Source organism: Sceloporus occidentalis, unplaced genomic scaffold (assembly GCF_023333645.1).
Source record: "Sceloporus occidentalis isolate IW3139 unplaced genomic scaffold, rSceOcc1.0.p SCAF_6, whole genome shotgun sequence".
NCBI lineage: Eukaryota > Metazoa > Chordata > Lepidosauria > Squamata > Phrynosomatidae > Sceloporus > Sceloporus occidentalis.
The window spans coordinates 33,940,843-33,966,831 of record NW_028316986.1 but is presented as its reverse complement, the minus strand read 5'-3'; the positions used below and the strand labels follow the sequence as shown (position 1 = coordinate 33,966,831).

Here is a 25,989-nt window from a genome sequence, read left to right as displayed (position 1 = left end):
AGTTGCTAAAGAAAACACTTCTCTTGGCAATTGTAAGTCCTCCAGTATGATTCTATGATCAACTTCTGGCAGATGTTGAACATAGAATTGCACTGGAGGAACTGGAGATTCCTAGAGAGATGTTTTCTCAAGTAAAAAGAATAGTGTGAAGTCAAAGGCTTTCATGGCCAGTGTCCATAGTTTTTTGTTGGGTTTTCGGACTATGTGGCCATGTTCTGGAAGAGTCAGGAATAAACTCTTCCAGAACATGGCCACATAGCCCACAAAACCCCAAAAGGAATAGTGGTTTTTTAAAATTATTATTTTCAGTTTTTCCACATTCATAGGGGTCCTTCACCCCTAACCCCAGCCAATGTAGAAGGACCACTGTGCTTTGTGAAATGTATACAAAAATGCACACAAGTGGGACATTTTAAAAGCATCTGAGAAAGGGTACAACAGAGGATTAACTAGAGCTACTTCTGCTAAATTGGGAACATTGGAGGGTATGCATGTCGCCTTGCTGAACATGTTGCTTCATAAAAAGGCTTTATCAAGATGGTTCTGCCCAAACATTTCTGTGGCAAGACGCCCATAGTTTAAGGATGGTACCAATCTTCCTCCTCAACTTTATGACAAAAATTGAAACATTAACTTAAGATTGACATTCCTCACTAAAATTGACTCTCCCCACTCCAGATTCAAATCTCTGGACTTAATGATGGTACCTCCTTTGCTATTGGTAATGTTCTCTTCTATGGTAAAGTTGTTTCCACTCTCAGAAAATGTTAGATTTCACATCATTATCCCCACTTTAGAAACTGAAGGAACTGTATCTTAGAATGCTCATACATAGCCAATTTTGTTTGTTTTTGCTGTGTGCCTTCAAGTCATTTCCAACTTATGGTGACCCTATCCTGGAGTTTTCTTGGCAAGATTTGTTCAGAGGTGGTTTGCCATTGCCTTCCCCTGAGGCTGAGAGCATGTGATTTGCCCAAGGTCAACCAATGGGTTTCATGAAGGAGGGAGGATTTGAACCTGGTCTCCAGAGTTGTAGTCCAACACTTAAACCACTAAACCACACTGGCTCTGGGACTTAATTTAATCTCCTGCAAACTTAAATGGGATAGTGGTTTGAGTGTTGGACTAGACCAGGGTTCAATTCACAGCTTGGCCATGAAACCCACTAAGTGACCTTTGGCAAGTACATGCTCTCAGCCTCAGGGAGAGGAAGTGGCAAACCCTCTCTGAACCAATCTTGCCAAAACAAAAACAAAAACAAAAAAACACCTGTGATGGGTTCACTTTAGGGTCACCATAAATCAGGAACTATTTGAAGGCACACAACACACACACACACACACAGTTTATTCATTAGGCCATTGTGGCCCTATTTATCAACTATCTATCTAAAAAAGGTTCTTCTCACTATTCAGGAGTACTGATCTAATGAAAGCAGGCCTGTGTCACTTCAGGCTAACATTTATAGTTGCATAAGATTTGTGGACTAGAGCCCACTTCACATGCACGCAGCAGTATCCTCAGTTGGCAGGTCTACATTCAACTATGGGCACATGAAAAGCCAGAAAGCCATGAATCACAAGTACGACCTGTGATATTTCCATATAAAACTCAGGAATATCAGACTGTATTACTTTCATTTCATGGTCTTTCACATGGAATAGGACTCTCTCCTGTATTTATTCCAACAGATTAGCATGGCTTCAACTCAGGAACTGGGTGTAAACCATAGGTAACAGTTAGTAGTAGGATAACCAAACACAATTAATTACTGTGGTCACTTTTTCCTTAGCTTTTTGCAACTGAGTCTGCATGCATACTTCATTCTAAAAAGGTCTGACTCCTCTCTTAACCACCAACACATAGAGGACACGGCTGACACAATGCTTGCTGAAACTAAGCTGATTGGAGTTTGGGTCAAAGGCACGATGGGAGACCATAAAAAAAAACCCACCCCAAACCCTGCATGGTCCTTGAACCCATCCCACAAAAGGCTATGTTTTAGCAAGCATTTAAACAAATATGCAGATTATAATACTGTTAAAATTCCTATGTGAGTGGTAAAGCTTTTGAAAAAAGCTCGATCATTTTGCAGAATAGAAAGCACAACATATTTTTAGTGCTACTGTCCCCCATCCCACCTCCTAAAATGAAATCACCTAGATTGAGAATTCTGTCATAATTTAGAGCTGGACAAGGATGCTCCTTTGTGATATTGCCTTACATACCATCTTCTGAATCAGAAACTGAAATGCAGTGTGTTTATATGCCTTCAAGTCATCTATCAATTTACGGCAATCCCACGAATTTCACACTTTTTTCTGGTGGTTTTGCCATCTTCTTCCTCTGAAATAAAGGCTACAGCACCTGGCAGGGCTGGCCCTGCTTAGCTTCCAAGTTCAGATCAGATCTGGTACCCTTAGGCCCTCTTCTTTCTAAAGCATTAGTGGACAACCTACAGCCGTCCAGCTGCCAGTAACCCTTGCAGAGTTAGGGATACTGGGAGTTGGAACTCAGTATTTAGAAAGCAGGGCTACAGATCTTCCACCCCTGCTCTAATAAGAGATATGTAGCCTTCATTAAGATGAGAACCAAAACTAATATTTTACATACTTGAGTATATTATGAACAAACCATATCAGAATGATTCTTCTGAAATGTACTTATAATAGGGTGGGTTTTTATGACAGCCTCAACCATTACTATTTGTAACCTAATATCCAGCTTTGGAAGTCCAACAAGAAATTTCTATGTCCTCTTAATGTACATCAAGCACTTCTTATATCTGATGTTGTATTAATTTACCTTGTTTCATTCCAGAGAAAACACTGGAATCTGCTATGATATCCATGAATACCTTTGAGTCATTGTAAGAGTACTTTCACAGCTCTTACAGTTTGCACCACCTATTGCAGATTTTTTATTTGCATTTCTTCCCTAGGGTATCTACTGTGACTTTGCATAATTGATGCTGACACGTGCCAACACATTTTTGCACGGAATTCATTTATAAGAGTTTATATCTTCATAATTAAAGCAGTTAGATGAAATGTGTTATTTGACAGGCCTTCTGCTGGAATCATCAAAGTTGCTTTCAGGCAATATTTGGACTTCAATAGTTTTTATTCAGTTGCAGTAAAGTTAGTCAGTATGTGGTCTGAATTACTGGTTAAAAGTTTTGCTGTTGCAGTACATGGAGCTATCGAGCAATAAGCTATGTTATGTCTTTTTATTGCTACATAAATGCAGCAGGGCATTCCAGGTCAGCAATCTTCAGGGGTTATTACCGTTCGGCTCTTATGGAAACACTTCTGCCACATCTTTAAACAAACAAGGAATAACCCCATCTAGAACATGGCCACATAGCCCGAACCCCCCCACAAAAAAAACTATAAACATAATGTAGTTTGATAGAGGATATGAATTGGTGAGCTAATAAAAAATAGTGACCTCTAAAACATAATGTTGATATAAAGGTTTTCTAACTGATTCACATTATCCATGCAAAATACTGATGAAATCAGCTCAAATTCAGAATAATAAAGTTCAGGAAAACATGTATAGCAAAAGAACAAACAAACATGGCACTCTTTCTACAATACTTTTATTTAGTAGTACAGCTATAGAGATACCCCAATACAGGAAAGTACAAACAATACAAATTGAGTTACAGTACAAATACATTCAAGAGGACAAGGATGTTTTTCTTCTCTAATTCTTCATTTGCTGACCTGTAACCATCTCAACTGTGGAGTTAATGGGTTTTTGCCTTAGCAAAAATCATGGGTAGGATAACAATTCTGCAAGAGCATTGGAGCGGTTTGGCTTCTTCAGGTTTGTAGTAACTATTATACACTTCCTGAGTCATATACACTATATATTTGTTTTAGGAACACAACATTAAGGGAGCTAAAGCTCTAATGAAAAGACACACAATACTATCTAAGGCCCCATACAGACAGGCCAAAGCCACACTCCAGCCCAGTTTCCAGACTCTTAAGACACATGCATCATTTAAACAGCATACCTCCAAAGTGACCCGAAGCAGCTTTATTTTGGCCTGTTTGTACGGGCCCTAAAAGCCCTACAAGCTTTTGCCACTAAGGTAAAAAACTAATTAAATGAAGGAGCCATTCGTTAATAGCCCTGTCCCTCCACAGGACTATTTTTATTTTGTTTTTAAATATAATTTTGCTCCCACCCCCGAAATCTGGGGGGTAAACTACATTCCACCTATTCTATGTTGAGGGCATAGCTGAAACCTGAGAAGACTGTGGTTTCAGCAGTTTCATATAGTCTCCCACCAACACAATATGCCTTTTCCTCCCTGCTTGAAGGCTGGAGTTCGAATAGGGAGAGGAGGTTGGCTGACTTGTTGAAAAGAAGCATCTAAGCTCTGAGGTTGGAGCTCCACTGAAAACTTTAGAGAGTCATTTTTGCTCCTTCCTACAGCCCCTCAGACACTGGCCTAGCTATAAAGGACTGCTGCCTAAGACCCCATTACAGGATAACCCTAATCTTCATTACTTGATCATTATTACAAATGCAAATTTTAACTTTGGAGGACTGTCCTAAATGGAGGCTAGTGACTGATATTAAAGCCTCCTTTCCTCCACTATTATATCTAAATAGGAAAAAATTTATATTCTGTTTTCTGGCCAAGAACTAGACTTTAAATTTGTCAATTGCTGGTACCCTTGATGTATTTCTAAACATCAGATTATATCATACTCATGCATTAAGACAGCCACGGTATAGGTATTGTTTGAGGCAGTCAATCCTTTTATCTTTCACTATAATTAAACATGTATTAATCTTTCATACGAAACAGATATAATATTCCACATTCCATTATTAACTAGATGAAAAGTCTGTTAGAAAGAGGGACTGTATTTATTTTTTGTCACAATAATCAGTGGGAACGCTTGCAGTGGGGAAAGTATTTCATAGTCTTACAGTTCTCACCACAGCTCTGCGGACTACCACTTGACCCTTTTTATACTGAGACTTCTCCAAAACTACATCCATACTGGCAAATAGACAGAGAAAGAATCTGCAACAAACAGACCAAATCCAAAGCTAATGCTGTCAGCACTAGTTACATCTTCATGCAGGACCCTAGCCTTAATGGTTTGGTCTAGTATTTAGTCTCTCTGGAAATATTTATAGCACAGGACTTGACAGATCTGAAAACGAGACCACGGTATGAACAGTTGGTACATAGTGTTGCTTGGTACCATCCAGAAACCAGGGGCCCTTTTACACTACAAATATAGCACCATAATGCAACTGTTTACTGTCATGGAAAAAATCCAATGGAATCCTGGAACTTGTGCTTCAGTCAGGCACTAGAACTCTCTTTCTGAAAATTTTATATGCTCCCACTAAACTGCATATCCCAAGATTCCATGGGAAGTTGCCATGAGAGTTAAAATGGAAGATAGTGCTATAATTGTATAGTGTGCATGGGTCCCAGGTCACTTTTATGCATTGAAAATAGCAGACAGATACTGCTGAATGACATAGAAAAAGAGCAAAACTTTTGAATGCAATATGGATGGCTAACAAAAAAAAGTATCAAAAATATTTTTTTAAAAATCAACTTTTTATAGCAAATTTTACAATATCACAGTGATTGTGGCAAATATGTTCAGCAGACATATGACAGCAGCAGCGAGAATATGGGCCCTCTTTTTAAAAAGTCACTGAACTTAGAATAATTGGTGACACACAGCACCCATTGACAGAGGTATCGTACATATCAGGAGTGGCCAAAATTCAACCCTCTAAAATTGTTAGACTGCAATGACCATCAGCCCTTGGATCCTAGTCAGCATATGCAATGGTGATGGATACTTGGTGTTACAGTATAACATTTGGAGGGTTCCATTTTGTTTGCCCAGTTTACAGTCATTTCAATATTCATGTTCTCCCATTTACACCCATATGGCCCACAAGGAGCACAGAAAATTTCATCATTTCTACTTTCAGAAAGTCAAAGTTATGACATAGATAGCTGGCTACAACAACTGACACTGAGTTTACAAACTTGAATTGAGGCAACTATTTTAAGACACTCCAGGATTGTATTACTTACATCTGACTCCATTAAATACACTGGTAAACATGTTGTGAGAACATAATAATAATAATAATAATAATAATAATAATAATAATTTGTTCTATTATATACCGCTATTCCAAAGATCATAGCAGTGAACAGCAAGTAAGCTAATTAGCAAGTAAGCTAATATGCCCCCAAGGTTCAGATTTGGTTAAATCTGTCTTTCTGATGTTGCACAGCTGGCAGATAGGTGGTCCATTTTGCTGTCAGAATGCTAAAGAGTTATTGAGATCAAGTAGACAGATACATAAACATTTGGAAAGACATCTGTACCACAGGTCAATAACATTGGTATGGCAAACAAGATAACATAGCATGAGCCAAGCAGTCTCAAAATGAAGCTGAGTAATCAATGGGCCATAGAGATAGTCTTTCTCAGACTAGTTACAAGGTTGAAACATTTGTTTACACCAGGGTTAGAATTATGCAGTCCTCTAGTTGTCAGACTGCAAATTTCAACCACCAAAAACCAGCAGAGACAGTATTAGAGAATGATAGGATTTATAATCTAGCAACATCTGGAGGATGACATTATTCTCACCCCTTTCACCTTTGGTCTATAGTTCTTGAGGACCTGGTTTCTGGATTCAGCAGTGCCACTATTTACCTTTAAAAGGACTTCCACTTTTTTATTCTTTCTGAGAGTTAGCAAAGAAAAATGCAATAATACTAATCTTATGGTTGGCATAAAAGTTGGCATTAATGGAGGAGACACTTATATTTTTATAATAGAGAAAAATGTGCATTTCAGAACACACAATTTTTAAACATGAGCATGTCTACAAGATTGTAAAGAATACTGAGCTGCATAAATTCTAGACATACTGCCAAATTTGAAGGTACTATGGCAGACTTTTGCAAAGGCAGTTCTGTCTCACCAGATATGCAAACACATTACACATTTGCTCGAAAATTTGGTTGACTTGGGAGAAAATATTGTAATAGTGAACATGGCCACATGGAGGAGGCGAAGCTGGAGGCGGTTCGCCTCCTGCACGCAGCCGCGTGCCACCCTCCCCGCCTTGCGCGCAACCACTTGCCACCCTCCTCCTCTGCCCCGTCCGCCCCAGCCTCCAGGCAAATGGAGGAGGGGGAGAAGGAGGAGGTGGAGGAGGAGGGGGAGGAAAAGGAGGAGGGGAAGGAGGTGGTGAGTGAGTGGCCAGAGAGGCCTCAAGGTGAGTTTTTTGGGGGTGCTTTTAATGCTAACAAGTCTCCCTTACTTTGACAGTGATAGTGTGGTGATGATGATGATGATGAAGATGATATGAGTGGGTCAGCTTGAGAGGCATGCATGCACTGTTTCAGAAGCAGAGAGAGTGTGACTTTCCAAAGTGCCTTTTCTGTGTGGTTTTCGTTCTGAGGCATGGTCAATGTAAATTGCTGTGATTTTTACAAACTCATGCGCAGTGAAGAAAAACCAAAGTCCCTTGACACACACTTCTGAGAAGTACGCTTGGGGCAAGAACTGTGAAACCACCTTGACATGTTCAATATGCATAGTCATGTTAAACCATGCTATGTGTTAAACCCAAGGGGTTTGGTTATGGGATAAGCCTCTGATGCAAGAGGCCATGTTCAGTAAAGCCATGTGAAATGCCCAAATGTGCTGTTGTGTGTGTTTTGGAATAGAGGTCGGGGGTGTTTTGCCAGAAAGGGAAGTCCATTTCTGCCATCTGTCTAGAAATAATGCCCAAATGTCCTCCATTTTGATCATGCCTAAGAAACAGGCATTTATATTAACATTTAAAAAAAATCAATTTTTTCGTGTGTCCTCCATTTTTTTTAAAATGTGTCCTACATTTGAAAAAATTTGTCCTACATTTGTCCCGGTTTGGAGGTCCTGACTTATGGCAACCCTAAATACAGGAAGAAACTGAATGGTAGTTTCCCCACTAAAGCAGATGTCTATACTGCCAATTACCACCTCTAGAGGTTTCTGGGGTACAAGTGGCCATTTTTTGGGGAGGGGAGCCAAAATGAGGGCCACATTGAGTTGTATGATAATTTGTCAACCTGAGAAAGTTCGATACTACTAAAGTAGGAAACAAAGATGTGTTTCCACCACTGACAAAATGTATCTGTTCCTAATCCTCAGTAAGAAGATTTGGACAACCTGTTCTGTTGAACTAACTCAATTCAGCACATACAAATTAACACATATTGAGGAAGCTATGTTAGCCAACTAATAAAATGATCATGAACCTATATTATTTAAAAAATAAGATATTGCATTAATTTGAACTTGCAAGCATTCCCCCATATTTTACATTTGATTTGACCAGAAAAACAATTTGCCAAGTTCAGGTTAAGAGCGTGCCTGGCCTTGCTTCAGGATCAATCCATTTTAGCTGCAATTAAGCCCTCATTACATGAATGCTTTGTTTTCAAAAGCTCAGTGGGCCCTCTGGCATGTCAAATGTATTTCGAGTTTGCAATTTGTAAAGAGTAACTTTGCACTTTGGCAAAAGACACAAAAAAGGGACTTAAAAGGATTAAGGTTTCTAAATTATGAACTGAATGCTGCAAAGAAAGAAACTAGCATCTCTTTAGCCCTAAAGTCCATACTAAAGCTAAGAAAAAGTGTGGAGTATACTGGCCTTTTTAATGCTACATCACTGTGGATGCAAGCTGTCCCTCCTGTGTTCAAGAGCAATCATGTTCAGAAAAATATTGAACCTATCTTTGCAAAACCAGATTTGGGGGAGGCCTTTTTTTAGCTTGTCATCCTGTTGTACATAGAACAGACAATGGATGAAAATAGCTTCATTTTGATAATGCCTATTAAAAGAAGACAGTGCACTGTTATGCACTGACTATGCCTCAGATCAATGAAGCTAACCACATACTCCTAAAAAATAAAAGCCAGGAGACAAATTTAAAATATGAATATGCTCATATATTAGGGTAACTTTTCCTAACCTGGAAGTTATGTGCACTACCACAGGTACATTATACAACACCAGCACAGCATCTATAGAACCTTCTAGAGCTCTAGTCACAGTACTAGAGCTTACTTTGAGTAAACACGTGTATCTTCCATTTGCATGTTTTTGAGGGTATGGGTAAATACCTTCCTACACAGTTTTTTCTACTCAAACACAACAGTGCTCAGATAAGCCGTTCTTCAGAATTTGTACAGCCCAGAATTTAATGCTTAACAGACACAAATGCTGTAGCCTAAATGTCAACCTTACTATATTCTGACATGGGATCATCCCTGAAGTATACTGATGAACTAGTAACTAGTTCTAGTGATTAGTAAACTAGTAGCATTTTAGTAAGTAGTTTATACATATTGTTAATATACTGATTGCTACTAAAGTGATATTCATGTCAAGCGTAATAATAACAGGACAAGGCAAAAATAGTATCTCTATATCACTGAGGTCACGGAGAAAGGAGGCAATTGTGCTTAGCAAAAGATTACATGTCCCACTGGAAAGGCTGAGAAGTCAGAGTATGAGTACAAGACTGCTTACATAAGAGAGGTTCAGTAAACACAGACACACTATTTTAATAAGTATTGTCTCAGAAATGTTCTAAAATTTTCTCAGCAACATGGAATACAATCCAGCCAGGTAAGTTGATTTTAAAAATGAAGGTTTTGCCCATTTCAGATAGTTGGGCTTAATAAGTCTATTTTTGGGGGATCATATCTTTTTTCTTAAGCTTAGTGGAGAGATGCTGCAGAATAGATGCACTTATACTATTATATCAGAAGAATTCACTGGAGAAAATTTATCTTCCCCATCAAATAGAAGAGAAACTGTCCCTATAGATTTGAGAATTGAGAATAGCAGCATCAATAAGCTCAGGAAAAGCAACAGACCTTTCACATTAAGCTTTCTTTTAAAAGTAGGAAAAATTGTTAATCATTATTTACTTCCATGCAAATTGAACTAAAGGGATACCATGATGGAAGAACATCGCTGTTAATATTTCCAGACACATAAGAATTGACAAACTTCCACCAATCAGCACACATACACACACTGGTATATTCCCTCAAATGTAAAAGGGAATGTACATAAAATCTTAGAAGTGAGTCCTTGTTCTTCTGTTACATGATTCAGTAGAAGGCACAATACTCTTGTAAACCTGCACATATCTGTGACAAGGTAAAATAGCAGAGACCCACTGTGTGCTCTTGCAATTTTTTGTTTAATTGCCAATTCACTTGATAATGCCTATTAAAAGAAGACAGTGCTGTTCACTAACACACATTCATGAACAAGTGGAGAATGGCTGTGGACATGGGCATTTGAAAGATTTGTTTTGTTGCCATTCCCAATCTACAGAAATATGTATCTCTGCATTTCCAGAATGTAAAGCAAAAGAAGTCGGAATAAATGAGAATCTAGGGATTCTGTTGTTCACAAATCAATATGGCCTTTATCTTTTAAATAACAGGCTATAAAGTATTTCCAGAAAATATATATTTATGCAGGTCCTTCAAACATATTGAGAAATTTCATAAACCATGATCCTTTTAAAGCCAACAGAAATGGCAAATAAAATTCACAGTATAACACATTCAAAAATTTGAAATTCTTATACTGTTTGTTGTGCAATGCCTCCCCCACCAGAAAGGCAGTTTAATATTTCTAAAATATTTACAGTAAAAATCCAAGTTAAAACAACCACTTCCTTAATTTATGACAATCTATTCAGTGCACACATTTCACGGGCTGTGTCCAATTCTGGATATCTGCTTTCACACAAAAACAGAATCAGTGTGAGAAGGAGGTAATTCACACTTTCAGTGGGGCCCTTCACATGCACCAAAAACCTGCTCCAAAGAGCTAGGAGGTAGATCTTTGGGCTATGAGGAGGAAAAGAGAACCGTTGTGCTATTTTAATCAGAACCTGCGACCTGTCATAAAACTGAATTGCTCTCATATATTTTCGAAAGTCCACAGATTCCTAGAAATCCTTTATCCATGCAAATTTTAAAAAATGATGAAAACTGCCAATATAGTCTCTGAAAAACTAAAATGTGACACCAATGGAGTATGGGCATTTTACTTCATAAGCAAATTGCATGGTATTATCACTGATAGCACATAGCTCTACCTTCAGGCATACATGTCTTGCGATCAAACTATTTTCATTTGGTATAATGTGACAACTGAAGATCTTTAACATTCCTCTGTTTAAATGTTTGTTTCAGACTGGCTTTTTGATGCAGTTTTATTGAGTCCATCTTCTATAGGAGAATCAACTGACATCTGTGAGAGAAATAACAGAGATAAAATTGATTCAATCAGTAATTAATTCCTGGTAGGTTCCCCTTGATATCACTGATAAAATTCTATATACTTTGAGCAAAGGCATTAAATAATAACACCAATCAACAACAAAATAAGAGAATAACTTAGTGGAAACAGAACACTTTTACATTATTTGTACACATTTATATTATTTACTACAGTTGGGCCTCTGAGTCAGCGGAGGCTTTATTCCAGACACCACCACCATCACCACCATCACTGATACAAAAAAGTGCAGGAGCTCAAGTCCCATTATTTTTTATGCATGCTCTGTCATTGAGGATAATGGGGCAGGGCCATCTGTGGGTGCTCCAATCTGCAGATAGCTAACCTGCAGAGGACTAACTGTACAAATTTTAATATTTTTCTTATTTACAAGCAGGCTAGAAAGAAGTACTTTTATAACTTCCAACTAGAATAATAAAGAATGGACACAAAACAAGTGAAAAACATTCCTGTCTTTTTAAAGTCACTACTAACTACAATCCTAAAAATAACTTTGTGAGCTAGCCTTATTGAAACCATTAACAGATGCAAATGATGAATCAAAGCAGTGCCATTAACACATAGAAGCTTTCAAACATTTCTAACAGCTTCCCAGTTGTTTCCAGTTCCCACCCATTCTAGAAAAGTAGTTTGGGAGGAAAAGTTGGGAAAATATATCCACATATGGAAGATACTACAGACACACAACAAATAACGCCTTTGCTTTTGAGACTCCTTATGGCCAAAACATTTTTAAAAAGACAACCTACTAGAAAAAATACACAGCACTTTAAATAATGGCAAGTCTAATTGGTTACTTGAAGGAACCGGCACTGTAATAGCATTAATAGTTTTACACCAAGTGTCAGATTTAGTAGCTAATCATGCCAGCAAATTAGAAGATTAAAACTACTTACAGATTTAATGTCAACATTTATCCCTGAATTCACACTGTGCCTCCGCAAATCTGATTTGATTAAAGCTGAAAGAAAGAAAGAACTGCATATAAATTCCACTGCATTAATAATTCTGCTGGATAAGTTTTTCACTATTTACAGGATGTTTACTTGGGATTCAAGAGACTACTCCTATGTAAGATATTTATAGACGTAAAATATTCATTGTATACTGAAATCACTACCAGTACTAAACAAGGCTTTCCAGGGAACTTATACATTTAAATTAGTAGGTGCATGATCCAGCATGATAAAAAGCACTTGGCAACATAAGAAACAGGGGAGGAAATGGTTTAGTATAGGCAATGGAAAAACATGACAGCATGAAGGCTGATCATCTGACTGATTTCAGATAGCATGAGAACCAACTTTCCAATATGAAATAACTAGAAGCAGTGAGGTTTTAACAACTCATTGAAGCGTTATGTAGAGAAACTAGGTTTATGTACAGAATTATTACTGAAAGGCTAGAAATTAGTTCCCTCTTATTTAGAACATTATCACACAAGGCTTTTAAATCATAATTAAAATTGGAGAATCGCATTTTTGAAAATACTAACCACACAACATCTCTGTCTTGCTGCTGCTATGCCTTTGAAGCACTGTTAATGTTGGAACAGACTGGCAAGAAGGGGCAACTTGAAGCTGGCTGTGTAAATGTGTGTAAATGCCATGCCACCAGAGCATCTTGAAGCCGCCCACATTTGGGCGGCTGCCCAGCTTCGGGGCAGCTTCGGAGCCATGCTCTCAAGCCGCTCAGACAGCAGCTTTAAAGGGCTGTCTGTTCTGGCGCTTACTGTCCCTTTTGTTTTCTTTTTTCTTTTTAAAAAAGTATTTATAAAAATCCAGGAAAAACAGTGACGATTTTGTTATATTCAGACAGTTCATTACATGTCTATTACTAATTTACAATCTTCATTTTGCTTCAATATGTTCCTCTGATAATCTGGTTTGCAAAAATATTTTTTCATTTATTTTCATTGATTTCAGAGTTCATAATTTTACATCCTTAGTTTCTCTGATCTGTTATTTACAGATTTTGACCAATTGTCATCACATATCAAAACCATTTATTTTTGCAATAGTTTAATATGTCTGTTCTATCTTCCTTATCTTTTGCTTAACTAACCTATACATTAATCTACAGTACATGCTAAAAGAGTGTCCCTTTTCATTGACAGGGAAAACTCATCAATAATCTCCCAATCACACTGTTGTTTTATTAATCCACAGGTGCAAAACATCCCTTCTGTGACAGTTCTGATACTGGCAGTCATATGGTGTCAGTGTCTTCTCTTCTCCCTTGTCCCTTGCTATTCCCAAGCAGGCTGTTTTCATTTTTTCTTTCTCCCCTATTTCTACTGGGTTTTTTAAAAATTAAATTGCATTAGCATAACTCTGGAATTGTGTTAAAAAACAACAACAATTAAAACCATGCTGGGCAGGCCACAGGTCAGGAAGACAGGGTTAAGGAATGTGGAAGTGAGCACAAGGGACCATCAATGGCAAAAACAGTATCTTCTGTTATTGCAGAGATGTGTGGAAATTTAATTTCCTCCAGCTAGTATGTTTGTTTCCTTTTACCTATGTGATTGTGGCAAGACGAGGTACATGTGATAATGACCTTAGACTACTGACCTGCCATTTCCTCCCCACTTCCACTTTCCCCTTTGAAGTCAAAGGGAAGCAAGCTGCTGCTTTATTAGCATTACAGATTTTCCTTTACCTCAACATCTTTTTGGAAATTAAATTGGGCTTTTTTATTAATATTTATTATTATTATTATTCTCAAGAGCTATTTTCTATTAATATATAGAATTTGAAAAATATAAAAACCTGTAGTCATTAAAACAAACACATACAGAAAGTGAACAAATGAATTAAATCTTTGAGGGGATCTACTATATGTCTTACTGACAATTTTCCTGTAGAAATAAGACATTATACATTAATCTGAAAGAAATTTAACTAATTACCTGTTAAAATGATACCTATAAACATCCACACAAAGAGAAAAATGTTTCCTGCACGGGGGTTGTAGTCTGTTGTGAGCTTTCCTTGAATCAATGTAAAGAGGATCCCAAATATCTGTAATGAATACGCAAGAAAGTATTTCAGGTTCTCAACTAGAAGATCTGTAGTTGTTTAACAATGACTATCAGAGAAAAGAACTGCATAGTATTTGTTCACAAGGCTTATGCTGCAGCACCAATTTCGTGGCTCTGCTGGAGACCAGCTCCATTGGGTTTCTGTCCTTCACAAACTGGACATTATAAGAAATTTCCAGTTATTACAACTGGTGTCTGAGTCTGTTTTCCTCTTACCTTTCTTTCCTTTGCATTCTGTTTTAGATTTTAAGCCCAGGATTATTGTCTGGCTTTTTAAAAACTGATTTTTGCAGATGCAGATCTGGGAGCTTTTTAAAAATTCTTGATACAAACACTGTTATCTCTGTTCAGCCAGCACATGCCAACAAGCACTACAATTATACCATCTGCTATCAAAAACACTGTTCCCTCATCTTAATCAGTTTTCATTTCCCCCCCCATACCATACTGATAGATTTGTATTAACCATTATACGTAGAGGGGAGCATAGCATATTCTCACCATACTGATACAGCACAGTAATTTTCTCATTTTGCTGATGTGTGCAACAATGCGAAAGGAAGAATGTCTCACAGTCCACCAAAGGAACTAAAAGTTCCAGTGGAGAAAAAGCTAAGTAAACTCTTCTTGCATTCTAAGCAGAAAGGGCAGGTGTTAGGGAAAGGAAAGCTAAAACATATTGGTACTCGTGACAAGAGTATTGATATTATGACCATGATTTGATTTATCCCACAGTTTGATACAGTTTTAATGAAAGCAACTAAAAATATGCTCATGCAATTTTAAATACCTACACAGTGGCTTCTGAATATTATCAATAAAGATGCTCCAAGCTTTAAAAATGGTTCAAGTGTATTCTGAAAGATGCAAAGAAGCAAAGATTCTTCTCTTTTTATTTTAACTAGCTGTGTCAAACTTCCACGATATTTTTAAGCACTAGATAAATCTCTATGCTACAAGACTGTGAGCTATCTGAGCTCAGAAAAGAGTGTTATTTATTTAGGAAAAAGCTTTACAAAGTATTCCCTCTTTACCTGTGCTGAAGCATTCAAAAGCCCCGATGAGGTGCCTTCAGACTCTGGGTATGTAATTTCCACAGCATATTCAAAACCAAGGGGAAGGTAACCAGTCATAAAGAAGCTGTCATAAAAATACAAAATTCAAATTAACAAAAGCACTTAAAGACCATGCATCAAAAGCAATTATTAATGTCTATTTATTGCTCTTGGGCTGTATTTATTAATGTCTGTTTATTGCTATCGGGCTGTAAATTATTAATGTCTATTTATTGCTACTGGGCTGTAAAAACAATGTATTTTGCTGTGTTCTTTGCACTTCATTACCACCGGCTTTAACATCCAGTTTTAAAAACCCATGCATAACTGAATGAACCTTCTAGAAAACTCACAAGACTTTAAAACACAAGTATTATAAAGATTACTTAACCTGCTCAAGAAAGTAAAATAGCATATTTTCTTAATGCTTTGCACATCCTTACCCAAGCACTCCACCCGTCACAAATACAACTATAAGGTGTCCACAATCCAAGGTGAATGTAAATACAACCATCCCAACAAATGAGAGGATGTACACAATTAATGTTGTCTGCCTATGAAAAGAGCACAAAGTCAACATAAAGAAACACAACCTTGTCAATTACAGATCACATCTGTATTATTCTTATTGCTTACAGTTTTAATTAACCTGCTTTGCTTAGCAAACATAGACATAGATAGGCCAAAATAAAGCTGCTTCACGTCACTTTGGAGGTATGCTGTTTAAATAATGCACACATCTTAAGAGGCCAGAAGCCGCACGAAAGGTGTGCTCCAGTCCTTAGGACTGGAGTATGGCTTTGGTGTGGATCCTGGCCTCTTAGGACACATGTATCATTTAAACAGCATAGCTCCAAAGTGACCCAAAGCAGCTTTATTTTAGCCTGTCTGTACGGGCCCATACTGTACTATCCATCACTCTCCTCTATCCTGTACAGAGTTTCACTATTGATATCATTTATTTAAAATAGTAAAATTATGCTTTTCCATCTTTCAGTATTCATAAGGTACTTACCAAAATAATAACATAAAAATCATCATTCTAAGAACAACAACAGTAAAAGAGCCCAATATAACTAGTTACAGAAAGTAGTTCTCTGCGCACAAAAGTGCCCTCTAAAATAGCTATGCTAATTTTTCCTCTGAATCCCATTAATGAGGGAGTCCAACAATTCAGTTTTCAGTAACATCAAAATTTCAGAATGTTAGCTTAAGATGTGTCCTGGATTGTTTTTTTTTTATTTAAATTATTAAAATACTTTATTAAAACAAAAAGAAAAAAATAAATATACATAAATCAAATAACAAACATACATAAAACATGTAAACCATAACACATAATTACATCATTATATAACTTTCCCTAACTTAAATACATGCAATCTTCATTATATCTATTATACTAATCTTCCATATACTTCTACCATCTCACATCTTCATATCTTCAGACATAAATTCATCCAAACCAACATCCTCAACGCATACACACTGACTTTCTTCCTACCAATAACCAATTAAATCATGGATGAGTGACTTCCTTAATTTTTTTTCTACACTGTGGATCCTATCTCTAAAAAGAGGGGGGAAAGCGTCAAGGAAACATTATCTTACTGTCATTTTCTCCTGTTATTTTCTAAAAACTTGATTACTTTGCTCCATTCACTCAGGAACTGTTCTTCTGGTTTGTCTCTAAGTGCTTGTGTTAGTTTATCTAACTACATCCCATCATATAATTTTAACCACCAAGTCCTGGATTGTTTTTTTTAATTGTTTATTAAATTACACACAAGCTGTTAAGATCTGACTGAACATTAACTGGACACTTGGCTTAATACACTCCAGAATCTTGTTCCAAAGCCAGTGTACAACAGGAAGATGGAAGGGGTGGAGGAGGACCTGGCTGTTAAGGAGCTCCACCTTCATAAGCTATGATGTATGAAGACTTGCAAAATCATTTGAACTAGGGCAGGATTTTTGCACTGAAGCCCATGCATAACCATACAAAACAGGGGATAAGTGGCATCATGATGCTCATTTCCAACCACACACTACGGCATCTTCCACCACTAGCTATGCTGGTTAAGGTTGATGGAAGTCACAGTCCAACAACATACGGAGAGCCTACAGAAACTACAGGAAGCAAGCTAACCACAGCAAAAGAACAAACAAGCTATAATGACTGATTTCTCCACTTGCAGACTTACTTGTATGTTTTGGTGTGATCCAGCCATAAGCCACAAATAATTGAGCCCACCATTCCAGCTACCACAAGTGTCAGGCCAATCCTTCCTGCATTCACTTCTTCTCCCTTTAAATAAAACAGTTGTGGAACTATGTATAAGCAATGTTGTTTCTACTACAGTGAAAATGCACATAGAATCTCTCTCCTACCTGAATTCAACCCTTATTGTCTCATAAATGATAAGCTCTTAACATCATTAAGTAAAAAAAATATGGCCACCACTTCTGTAGATAAAGTCTAATGGATAAATATCACTATCGTTTACAGATGGGTTAATACTTATTAAGAGAATATTTAAGATCAGTCAGTGAAAGAAAAACTGCTAACAGTAGGTCAGGCATCAATTAATTGCACTGCGAAAGATGTCACCTCGTCGTTTGTTAAAAAGACTTAAATGTCACTAAAACAGACTTCTGCATTATCAATCACATAATTTTTAAAAAGGCAGCCAAAATTAAAAATCACAAAATGGTAAAATCTGATGTTGCCTAATATCTCTGGGCTGTGAAAGATTTAGGAGATGCCGTCAGAAGACAGAAGATGGACTTGTGTATTACTAGGAAATACTTCCAAAGAGACAAACACCATATTTCATACCTACCAGTAATTCACAGATCAGATCCATTCTTCCATTGCTCTAGCATGCAGCCAAGATATATCAATGTTTGATTCACAAAGTTAATCCAGTCAGAGCTTTGCCAGCTCTGAGCAAAAATGCCACTGCTGAGCCCATAATGAGAACCAAGCAATGATCCTTAAATGAAGCATCAATAAAGGAAATCATTCACAAGGAATTCTAAAGAAATTTACCTCATAATGAAATACTATCATTTGGTTTAGTAGAGTTGAGACTGAATAAAAAGCTCCAGTCATGATTCCTATAAGAAGACAATTAAAAATATTGCTATGGTTACTGAAATAAAATCAAATAAAACTCACTTTAAGTCCTTCAGCAAATTTAGGAACTTGCAACATACAAAAAAACATTTTCTTTAGCACCAGTATGTGAAGAAGCTGGGAAATATGGTATGTTGTCAATGAGTCATTTACCACATTGGCTAACAACTGTGGTGTTTGTCAATAGCTGCAATCAGATATTTTTGTTGTTGTTTCTGGCTGCAGCTGAACAGTTTCCACAATCACATGCAAGATCCCACAATGCTCTGTAAAATACAGAGACCTTACATCATCAATAATAATAATAATAAATAATAATACATTTTATTTGTATACCGCTTTTCCATAGATCAAAGCGGTTTACAGACCATATAAAAACCATTAAAAACATCTCATAAAAATAGATAAAATCCACTAATACAAATTTTACAAAATCTGAACACAATCATTCATCAAGGCTGAATCATTTAAACTGATCCATTGCTAATGCAAGGAGGGCAGTGAATTTCACAAGAACCTTATCCATGTAGTGATCTTACTATGACAATGGAAACCAACACTTAGCAGACCACTAAAATCCTGTCCAGAACTACCAACAGAAAAAAACAAATGCAGCATGTGGTGTTTTATGTGTAAGATAGCCCACTAAAATGTGAAATAATTCACATGAAAAACTAAGCAAGAACTAAACTAGCCTCAGCCTGAATGCCAGAATCATACAGAGCAGAATTTTCAGTGAAATTTAAAGAACAATATATATAATGAAAAACCTTTGCTGCAAAATCTGTTCATAGCTATACAGTTTTGGTGCAGTGGTTAAATGCTGGTCCTGCAGCCAGAATATTGTAAGTCCAATCCTAGATGAGGGCTCCAAGGTCCACTCAGCCATTCATAGGTCGCTAAAATGAGTACCCAGCTTGCTGTGGGCAATTGGCTTACACACTGTAAACAGCTTGGGGAGTAATAGTTCACTGATAAGCGGTACAGAAATGTACTTGCTATTGCTACAGGGTGATTAAAAAAGAATGGTGCAAAAGTAAAGCTGTTCTTATTAGGTTTTGCTCCATTCATTTCTAATCACCATGTATTTATAAAATATTTGGATATCTACCATTTATTTTTGAGTGTTTGTCCTGTTTAAGGAAAATATCAGATATCTTTGGGAAATGAAAGTGTTTGCATGCACTTTTTTTTAAAAAATGAACTAAACATTGTCATATAATGAAATGTAGTATATAGTGGTTGGCTTTCATCTTTTCCTATTATTTTGCTCTGATAATTTATAAGGCATTATTTTATTCATTTATGTGCATACTGTACATGCTACATGCTATCTATTAAAAGTACATGGGGGTTATGGCAATTATGTCACATAAGTCTAAATCAGGAGTGTGCAACGGTGGGAGGCTAGGAGGCCACATTAGCCCTCTAGGAGAGACATTGGAAGGCCACACTTGCTTCCACCCCCCAAAATATTTTTTGCTCCTAAACACCTGCAGGAAGTATGGGGGTGTTTTCACATTTTGGCATCAGAGTCCTCCAACCATGGTGGAAATGCCTTCCACACCTAGCATGCATTTGGGGTATTCTGGACCCCTGGGAAGCACAAAAATTGACCCCGGGGTCACTCTTTGACCACTCCTGGTCTAAAAAGATTATCCAATACTCACCGTAACTTATCAGCAAAAGAACAAAAGGAACATTTTTGAACAGGTTGACAATTGATTGCTTATAAGAGTAATCTTCTGTAGATACATCCAGGAGAACTGCTTGGGACTGACTTGGAGGATACTTAGGTTTTTCCTTAAACACTAGAAAGACAATGACACAAATGTAAGTTTTGCTACCCATTCTTTATTACTCAAATGTCATTATTTGGCATTATATGAATATTAGTAGCATATTAAATCATGTTGTTATGCTACAAAGCACATCATATTTTTTCATCACAGGGTGATTTATATACAAATTTATGAGTTGTGTATCTTCTTCAATGCCTATTGTAAAACAGTGTGGATATGCAGACTATACCCAACAATTAGTTTCAACTCGAGTAGACCCACTGAATCAATGAAACTCATTAAAACACTGATTTACTAAATTTATATTCTTTCTATTAAACAGACTGTACCTGGGACTAAAAATTGGATTTAGACCACAGTGCCATTCATATGAAGCTATGCAATTTAGCAGCTTAGAATAAGATGCAGTTACTCCAGATTCATAATTTTCTTCTTAGGAATACCATTGGTGTTGAGACTTTGATATGTGAAAGCACTCTTTCTGAGTTTTGTCAGGCAGAAAAGACAAGGGGTCACCTTTGCTCACTGTTTTTCTATATACACTTTTCTCTTCACAAAGCAGAGACCATGCCCAAGTACTTTATTTTTCCAGCTTATGCACATTGCCTCCCAGGTTCAGACTACAATTTGTTTGTTTTCAGACATTCTTTGCTGCCAAGTGTTGCAGATGCTGCTTTGCACTATTTATCCAAGAGTTATACTTTTCGCTTTTGGAATTGCCACAATGTTGCTTAAAGCTTTCAGTTTTTAGTAACTAACATTTTATCCCTATCTTCAGGAATCATCTCTAGCTTCCATACTGAGTTCTACTTGTTATTATTCTTTTTAATAATGGACTAAGTAGGTCAGAGCCATGTGTGCTACTTTCACCTTGAGGATAAAGGCAGGCTACACATGTAAATAATAAAGATATATAAATATTAGTGCAGTTTGACAAGCTGCACACTCTAGTTTCTTTGATTTGCTTCCCTTCCTCTCCAATGCAAACCCTTTGCATATATGCTTTCTTCTTCTTCTTCTTCTTCTTCTTCTTCTTCTTCTTCTTCTTCTTCTTCCTCCCATTTCTGTGGTTTGAGGTATAATGATACACATTTAGCCTCTGAGAAACTGTTACAGTGGAACCTCGGTATCCATGGGGGATCCATTCTGGACTCCTGCAAATACCAAAATCTGCAGATGCTGAAGTCCCACTGACCCCATTGGTGGCGTGTGCACATGGACGCACTGCCATTAGGGACAGTCCCATTGTCCCCAATGCTGGTGCATGAATGCAGCCACACCACCATTAGAGACAATGGGAATGGGACTTCAGGTAAGCTCTGTTGTCCCCAATGGTGAAGTGGTTACGTGCACACACCGCCACTGAGGACGACGGGGGCCGCCCCAATGGCAGTGCAGCCATGTGCACATGCCACCACTGGGAACAATGCAGGCTTGCTGTCCGTGGACGCTTGAATCGATGGAAGGCAAGTCCACAGATATCGAGGTCCCACTGTAATAGGTTTTTGCACTAGCAAGGATGTGCTAAAATGCAGTTTGAAAACCCATGAAGTAAACGATAGCAAGATTCCCAATGCAAATACTTTAAAAAGTGAAGTCCAAGAAGATCTGGCCAAAAAAGTGAAAGCAAGAAGCAGAAATTGTAAAGCTGGGTTGGTGCTGCTCAGAGCTGATATCTATAACAATTCACATATTCTGACCTGGGAGCAAACTCTTACCATTTTCCACTTCTGGGTAAATAACAGTCTTGCTGCTAAAATCATATGATGATGGAGCAAGTTTGTTTTTGGCAGCTCCAGAAAATAGGATCCAGAGCAATGGATTCAAGCTACAGAAAAAGAGATTCCACTTCAACATTAAGTAAGAGCTGTTTGATAGTGGAACACGCTCCCTGAGAGGGTGGTGGAATCTGCTTCTTTGGAAGTTTTAAACACAGGCTGGATGGCTATCGTTCGAGGGTGCTTTGATGGTGTATTCTTACATGGCAGGGGGTTGGACTTGATGGCCCTTGAGGTCTCTTCCAACTCTGTGATTCTATGAATTTAGTGGTGCATTGCACTGCAGAATAGTGTGAATGCATCAGTGAGATTTTGCCCATTCCTAGTATGATAGTTAAGACAAAAAAATGTAATAACTTTTCTTTGTAGCTTCAGCTAAACCCCCAAAGGAAAAAGATTAAACATCTACACCCATGATGGCAACCCTTACAACAGGGAATTGCATAACCTTTCATATTGTGTTGAACTGCAACTGCTAGTGTCCTTAGATACCATAGCCAATGGTGAAGAATACAGACGCTATCTGAACAGTCTCCACCACAAATGAAGCTGGAAGGGATCCCAAGGGCTATCTAGTCCAACTCCCTGCCAATCCACACCTAAAGCATCCCTAAGAGGTAGCTATCCAACCTCTGTTTAGCTGCATCGACACTGCAGTAAAAAATCCAGTTTGACACCACTTTAATTGCCATGGCTCAATGCTATGGAATTCTGAAAACTGTATTTTTGTAAGATGTTTAGCCTTTTCTGTCAGAGAACTCTGGTGGCACAGCAAACTACAAATCCCAGGATTCAATGGCATTGTGCCATGGAGGTTAAAGTGATGTCAAACTGCTTTATTTATGCAGTGTGGCAGCAGCCTTTAAAAATCTCAGGAAAAAAAGGAAACCATTTGCTTGCAATGTTCCACTGCTGAACACCTCTGACCTTACATGAACATATTCTGCAAAAGTAAATGGTAAACACTGATTTGCGTTTACAATTGTAAGTCTTAAAAAGAGACAAAAATCCCTTCCAACATTCTGAACACGAAAAGTTATATAAAAGTTTCTTTTCTCTTGCTAACTGTTTCTAGTTAAATAAGAATTGGTGGCTTAAAATGGATGGTCAAGCATAGCTTCACCTCTGACCCAGCTTTCAATTCAGAATGCTTCAGTTATATTAATTCAAACTGCATTGCTCCCTCCAGTTTTTAGCAAAGTGATGACGCCAGGTATGTTTTACTTACCAAGTGCTACTAGGATAAACAAGAACGTGGATACTGCTGCTGTTCCATAGAACATATTTCGGATGTTATACCCCATGAGATCCATGTCATTGGCTGTGTTTGGAACTAAGACTGGTGGCAATAAAAAGCCAATCGCTGTGCCTAGCTGTAAAGACACACCAATGTAAAAAACAAGTTTTAGAAACCAAAATAGCAGATTATATGAAAGTAAGAGAAAAGAATGGCTGAAAGAACAGTGTTCCTTCATTAACCTGTAAAGTGATGGCCATGAATGAGACTATTTGGGATCACTGTACTTAAATAACCCACTTTTTCTGACTTAAAATGCAAGGCTACTTTTAGAACAATAGTTGTATACAGATTATGTAACTCACTTTTCTGGCTGAGTTTCATACAACAATACTTTCCATAAGCATTTATTTGTCCAGCCAGTGAATCTTGCTCTTACTAACTGTTAAACCAAATAGACTGGTAACCTTATTGACTCTACAATGACTGCAACTCTATATCTGGGATTCTGAGTCTGTAGATGTTTAGAGTTCTCCTCAGGAATGTTACCAGAAACACATGACTTAATTGCAAAACTACTAGAGCTATCTTGTGTCTTTAGATCCCACAGTGACAAGTAAACACTCATTTCAAATCTTAGCCCTGTCTTCTGCTCTTAAATATTTTCTGTATTATTCAGAACCAGCTATCAAAAAGTTGCTAGATTAAAATGTAAGTCTTACTGAGTTGTTTGAATGGCAGACAGAATAAGAACAGTAAAATGCTTCCTGTCATTTTGTTTTATTTTGTAATTTTATAGACTACATGGATAAACATAATAAATTATAACACAATCCTGCATCAGCAGGGTTTGGACTAGATCAGTGCTTTTCAGAGTGTTGGTCTGTGACAATCTATAAGCCACTAGCTGCCTGACCATGGCAAGTTTATAGGACACTACACAAGTATTGTAACTATGACACAAACAGGGTACTGGTTTCTGGCATGTTGGGGGGGGGGATTGCTGGTCCATCACATTGAACAGCTTCAGAAGCACTGGACTAGATAACTTGGAAGGTCCCTTCCAACTATGATTCAACTTCAAACACTTTCCTTTTCCACAAATAAAGCTGCTATAAGCGTCAATATAGACAAAGGTTTCCTATGATTAATCTGCAACTATGTAGTACACACAAAACATACTATTAGGCTTTTCACACCATGCAAAATTACTCGTTTTTCTCTCCACCTTGGACAGACTTTCTTCACATGAGCATCCCTCTCTAAGCACATCCAACCCAAAGATCAACCATTCATCCCCCTCACCTGATTTCCCAGAACAGCTACAGCGCAGGCAGTAGAAACTTCTTTGGGCCCAAACCAGACAGAGGCAATGCGGGAGGGCAGCCCCAAAATAAAGACCTGAGCGATGGAACATATGATCTGAGCCAGCAAGGTGACTGGATATAAGTTTCGCTGAACGCTGGTACACTTAATCCAGGCACCCAAACAGTTGAGTCCAGAACCCAGCAAAGCAGTCAGGCGAAGGCCACGAATGTCCAACAGCCATGTGGCAGGAAAAATCAGAGGAATGTATGCCACCATATATGCCATTGAGAGCCAATCAATTTGAGAACTAGAAACATTGTAATACTGTGTAAAGATACTTGTCAGTATACTGTATTGGATCCACTGGAAGGCGTTCACCAGGGAGTACAAGCTGAAGATAGCCAGCACCACCAGCCGACGCTTGGAGAGCCGAGGGGTCAGCTTCCCGCCTGATGCAGAGGAGGAGAGCATCTCTTCCACCTCAGAATGGTCCTCAAGATTAGGAAACGAAGGGACTCCACTTCTAACCTCCACATCGCTCTCGGCTACCAAAGGCGTGGAGCAACTGATGTGCTCAGTCTCTTTGCCTGGGAGGCAACCATTCTCCTGGAAGGGAGCTCCCATAGCCACCTTCAGAGTCTCACCACCCTCTTCACCACCATCCCCAGGCTCTCCCATATCAACTCCCTCCCCACCCATCTTTGAGCCACTCTCCTTCCAACTAGCCTCTACTCATTCCCCTCCCACCCCTTCCCAAACTAGAGACAAGCAATCCCCACCTACTGGAAGTCTCCTTCCTAGAACCCCTCCTCCACACAGCTCCCTCTTTCTCCACAACTACCTTCCTCAAGGCTGAGCAGGGCTATGGCAAGGTTACTCCACACACACAACAGGAGAGAACTGCTCCTCCTCTTTTCCCTCCTCTTTCTTCCACCCACTATACTGTTGTAGGATTATTTCCCCCCCAGTTTAGACACGCATCACTAAATTCACACACACACATCCACACCCACCACAGAGTCACAAGTTCCCCTTCCTCCTCTCACTCCTACACTCCCCAGAGCCTGGCTAAACTCACCCCCAGCTTCCTTAATCCTACCACAGGTGTTCCCCTGACCGCAACTGTCCTACCTAAAACAGAGTAATGCCTTCCTGTTCCTTCCTTCACTTCTAAGTTGCTTCCTTTGCTTCTGTTTTCCTTCTCTCACTCCTACTCTCCCGACAGCC

General features: G+C 38.2%; 1 protein-coding gene across 1 annotated transcript; it reads right to left on the bottom strand.

The window, feature by feature from the left end:
• Positions 1-3,599: 3,599 nt before the first annotated feature.
• FLVCR1 (FLVCR choline and heme transporter 1) lies at positions 3,600-25,464 on the bottom strand. The gene is made up of 10 exons (XM_089529275.1): positions 24,760-25,464; positions 23,446-23,590; positions 20,308-20,448; positions 18,551-18,618; positions 17,703-17,806; positions 15,942-16,052; positions 15,478-15,583; positions 14,312-14,423; positions 12,297-12,361; positions 3,600-11,352 (listed from the first exon to the last, which is right to left on the bottom strand). Exons 1-10 carry the CDS (start codon positions 25,459-25,461, stop codon positions 11,278-11,280), a joined length of 1,629 nt encoding a protein of 542 aa, XP_089385401.1. The 5' UTR covers positions 25,462-25,464; the 3' UTR covers positions 3,600-11,277.
• Positions 25,465-25,989: the final 525 nt, after the last annotated feature.

Coding starts and splice junctions, on each gene's coding strand:
- FLVCR1 (XM_089529275.1), bottom strand. CDS start 25,461: ATGGGTGGGGAGGGAGTTGATATGGGAGAGCCTGGGGATGGTGGTGAA. Junction 16,053..17,702: donor GATCACACCAAAACATACAA/GTAAGTCTGCAA, acceptor CTCTTTTCATAG/GCAGACAACATTAATTGTGT. Junction 12,362..14,311: donor TATAGGTATCATTTTAACAG/GTAATTAGTTAA, acceptor TCTTTCTTTCAG/CTTTAATCAAATCAGATTTG.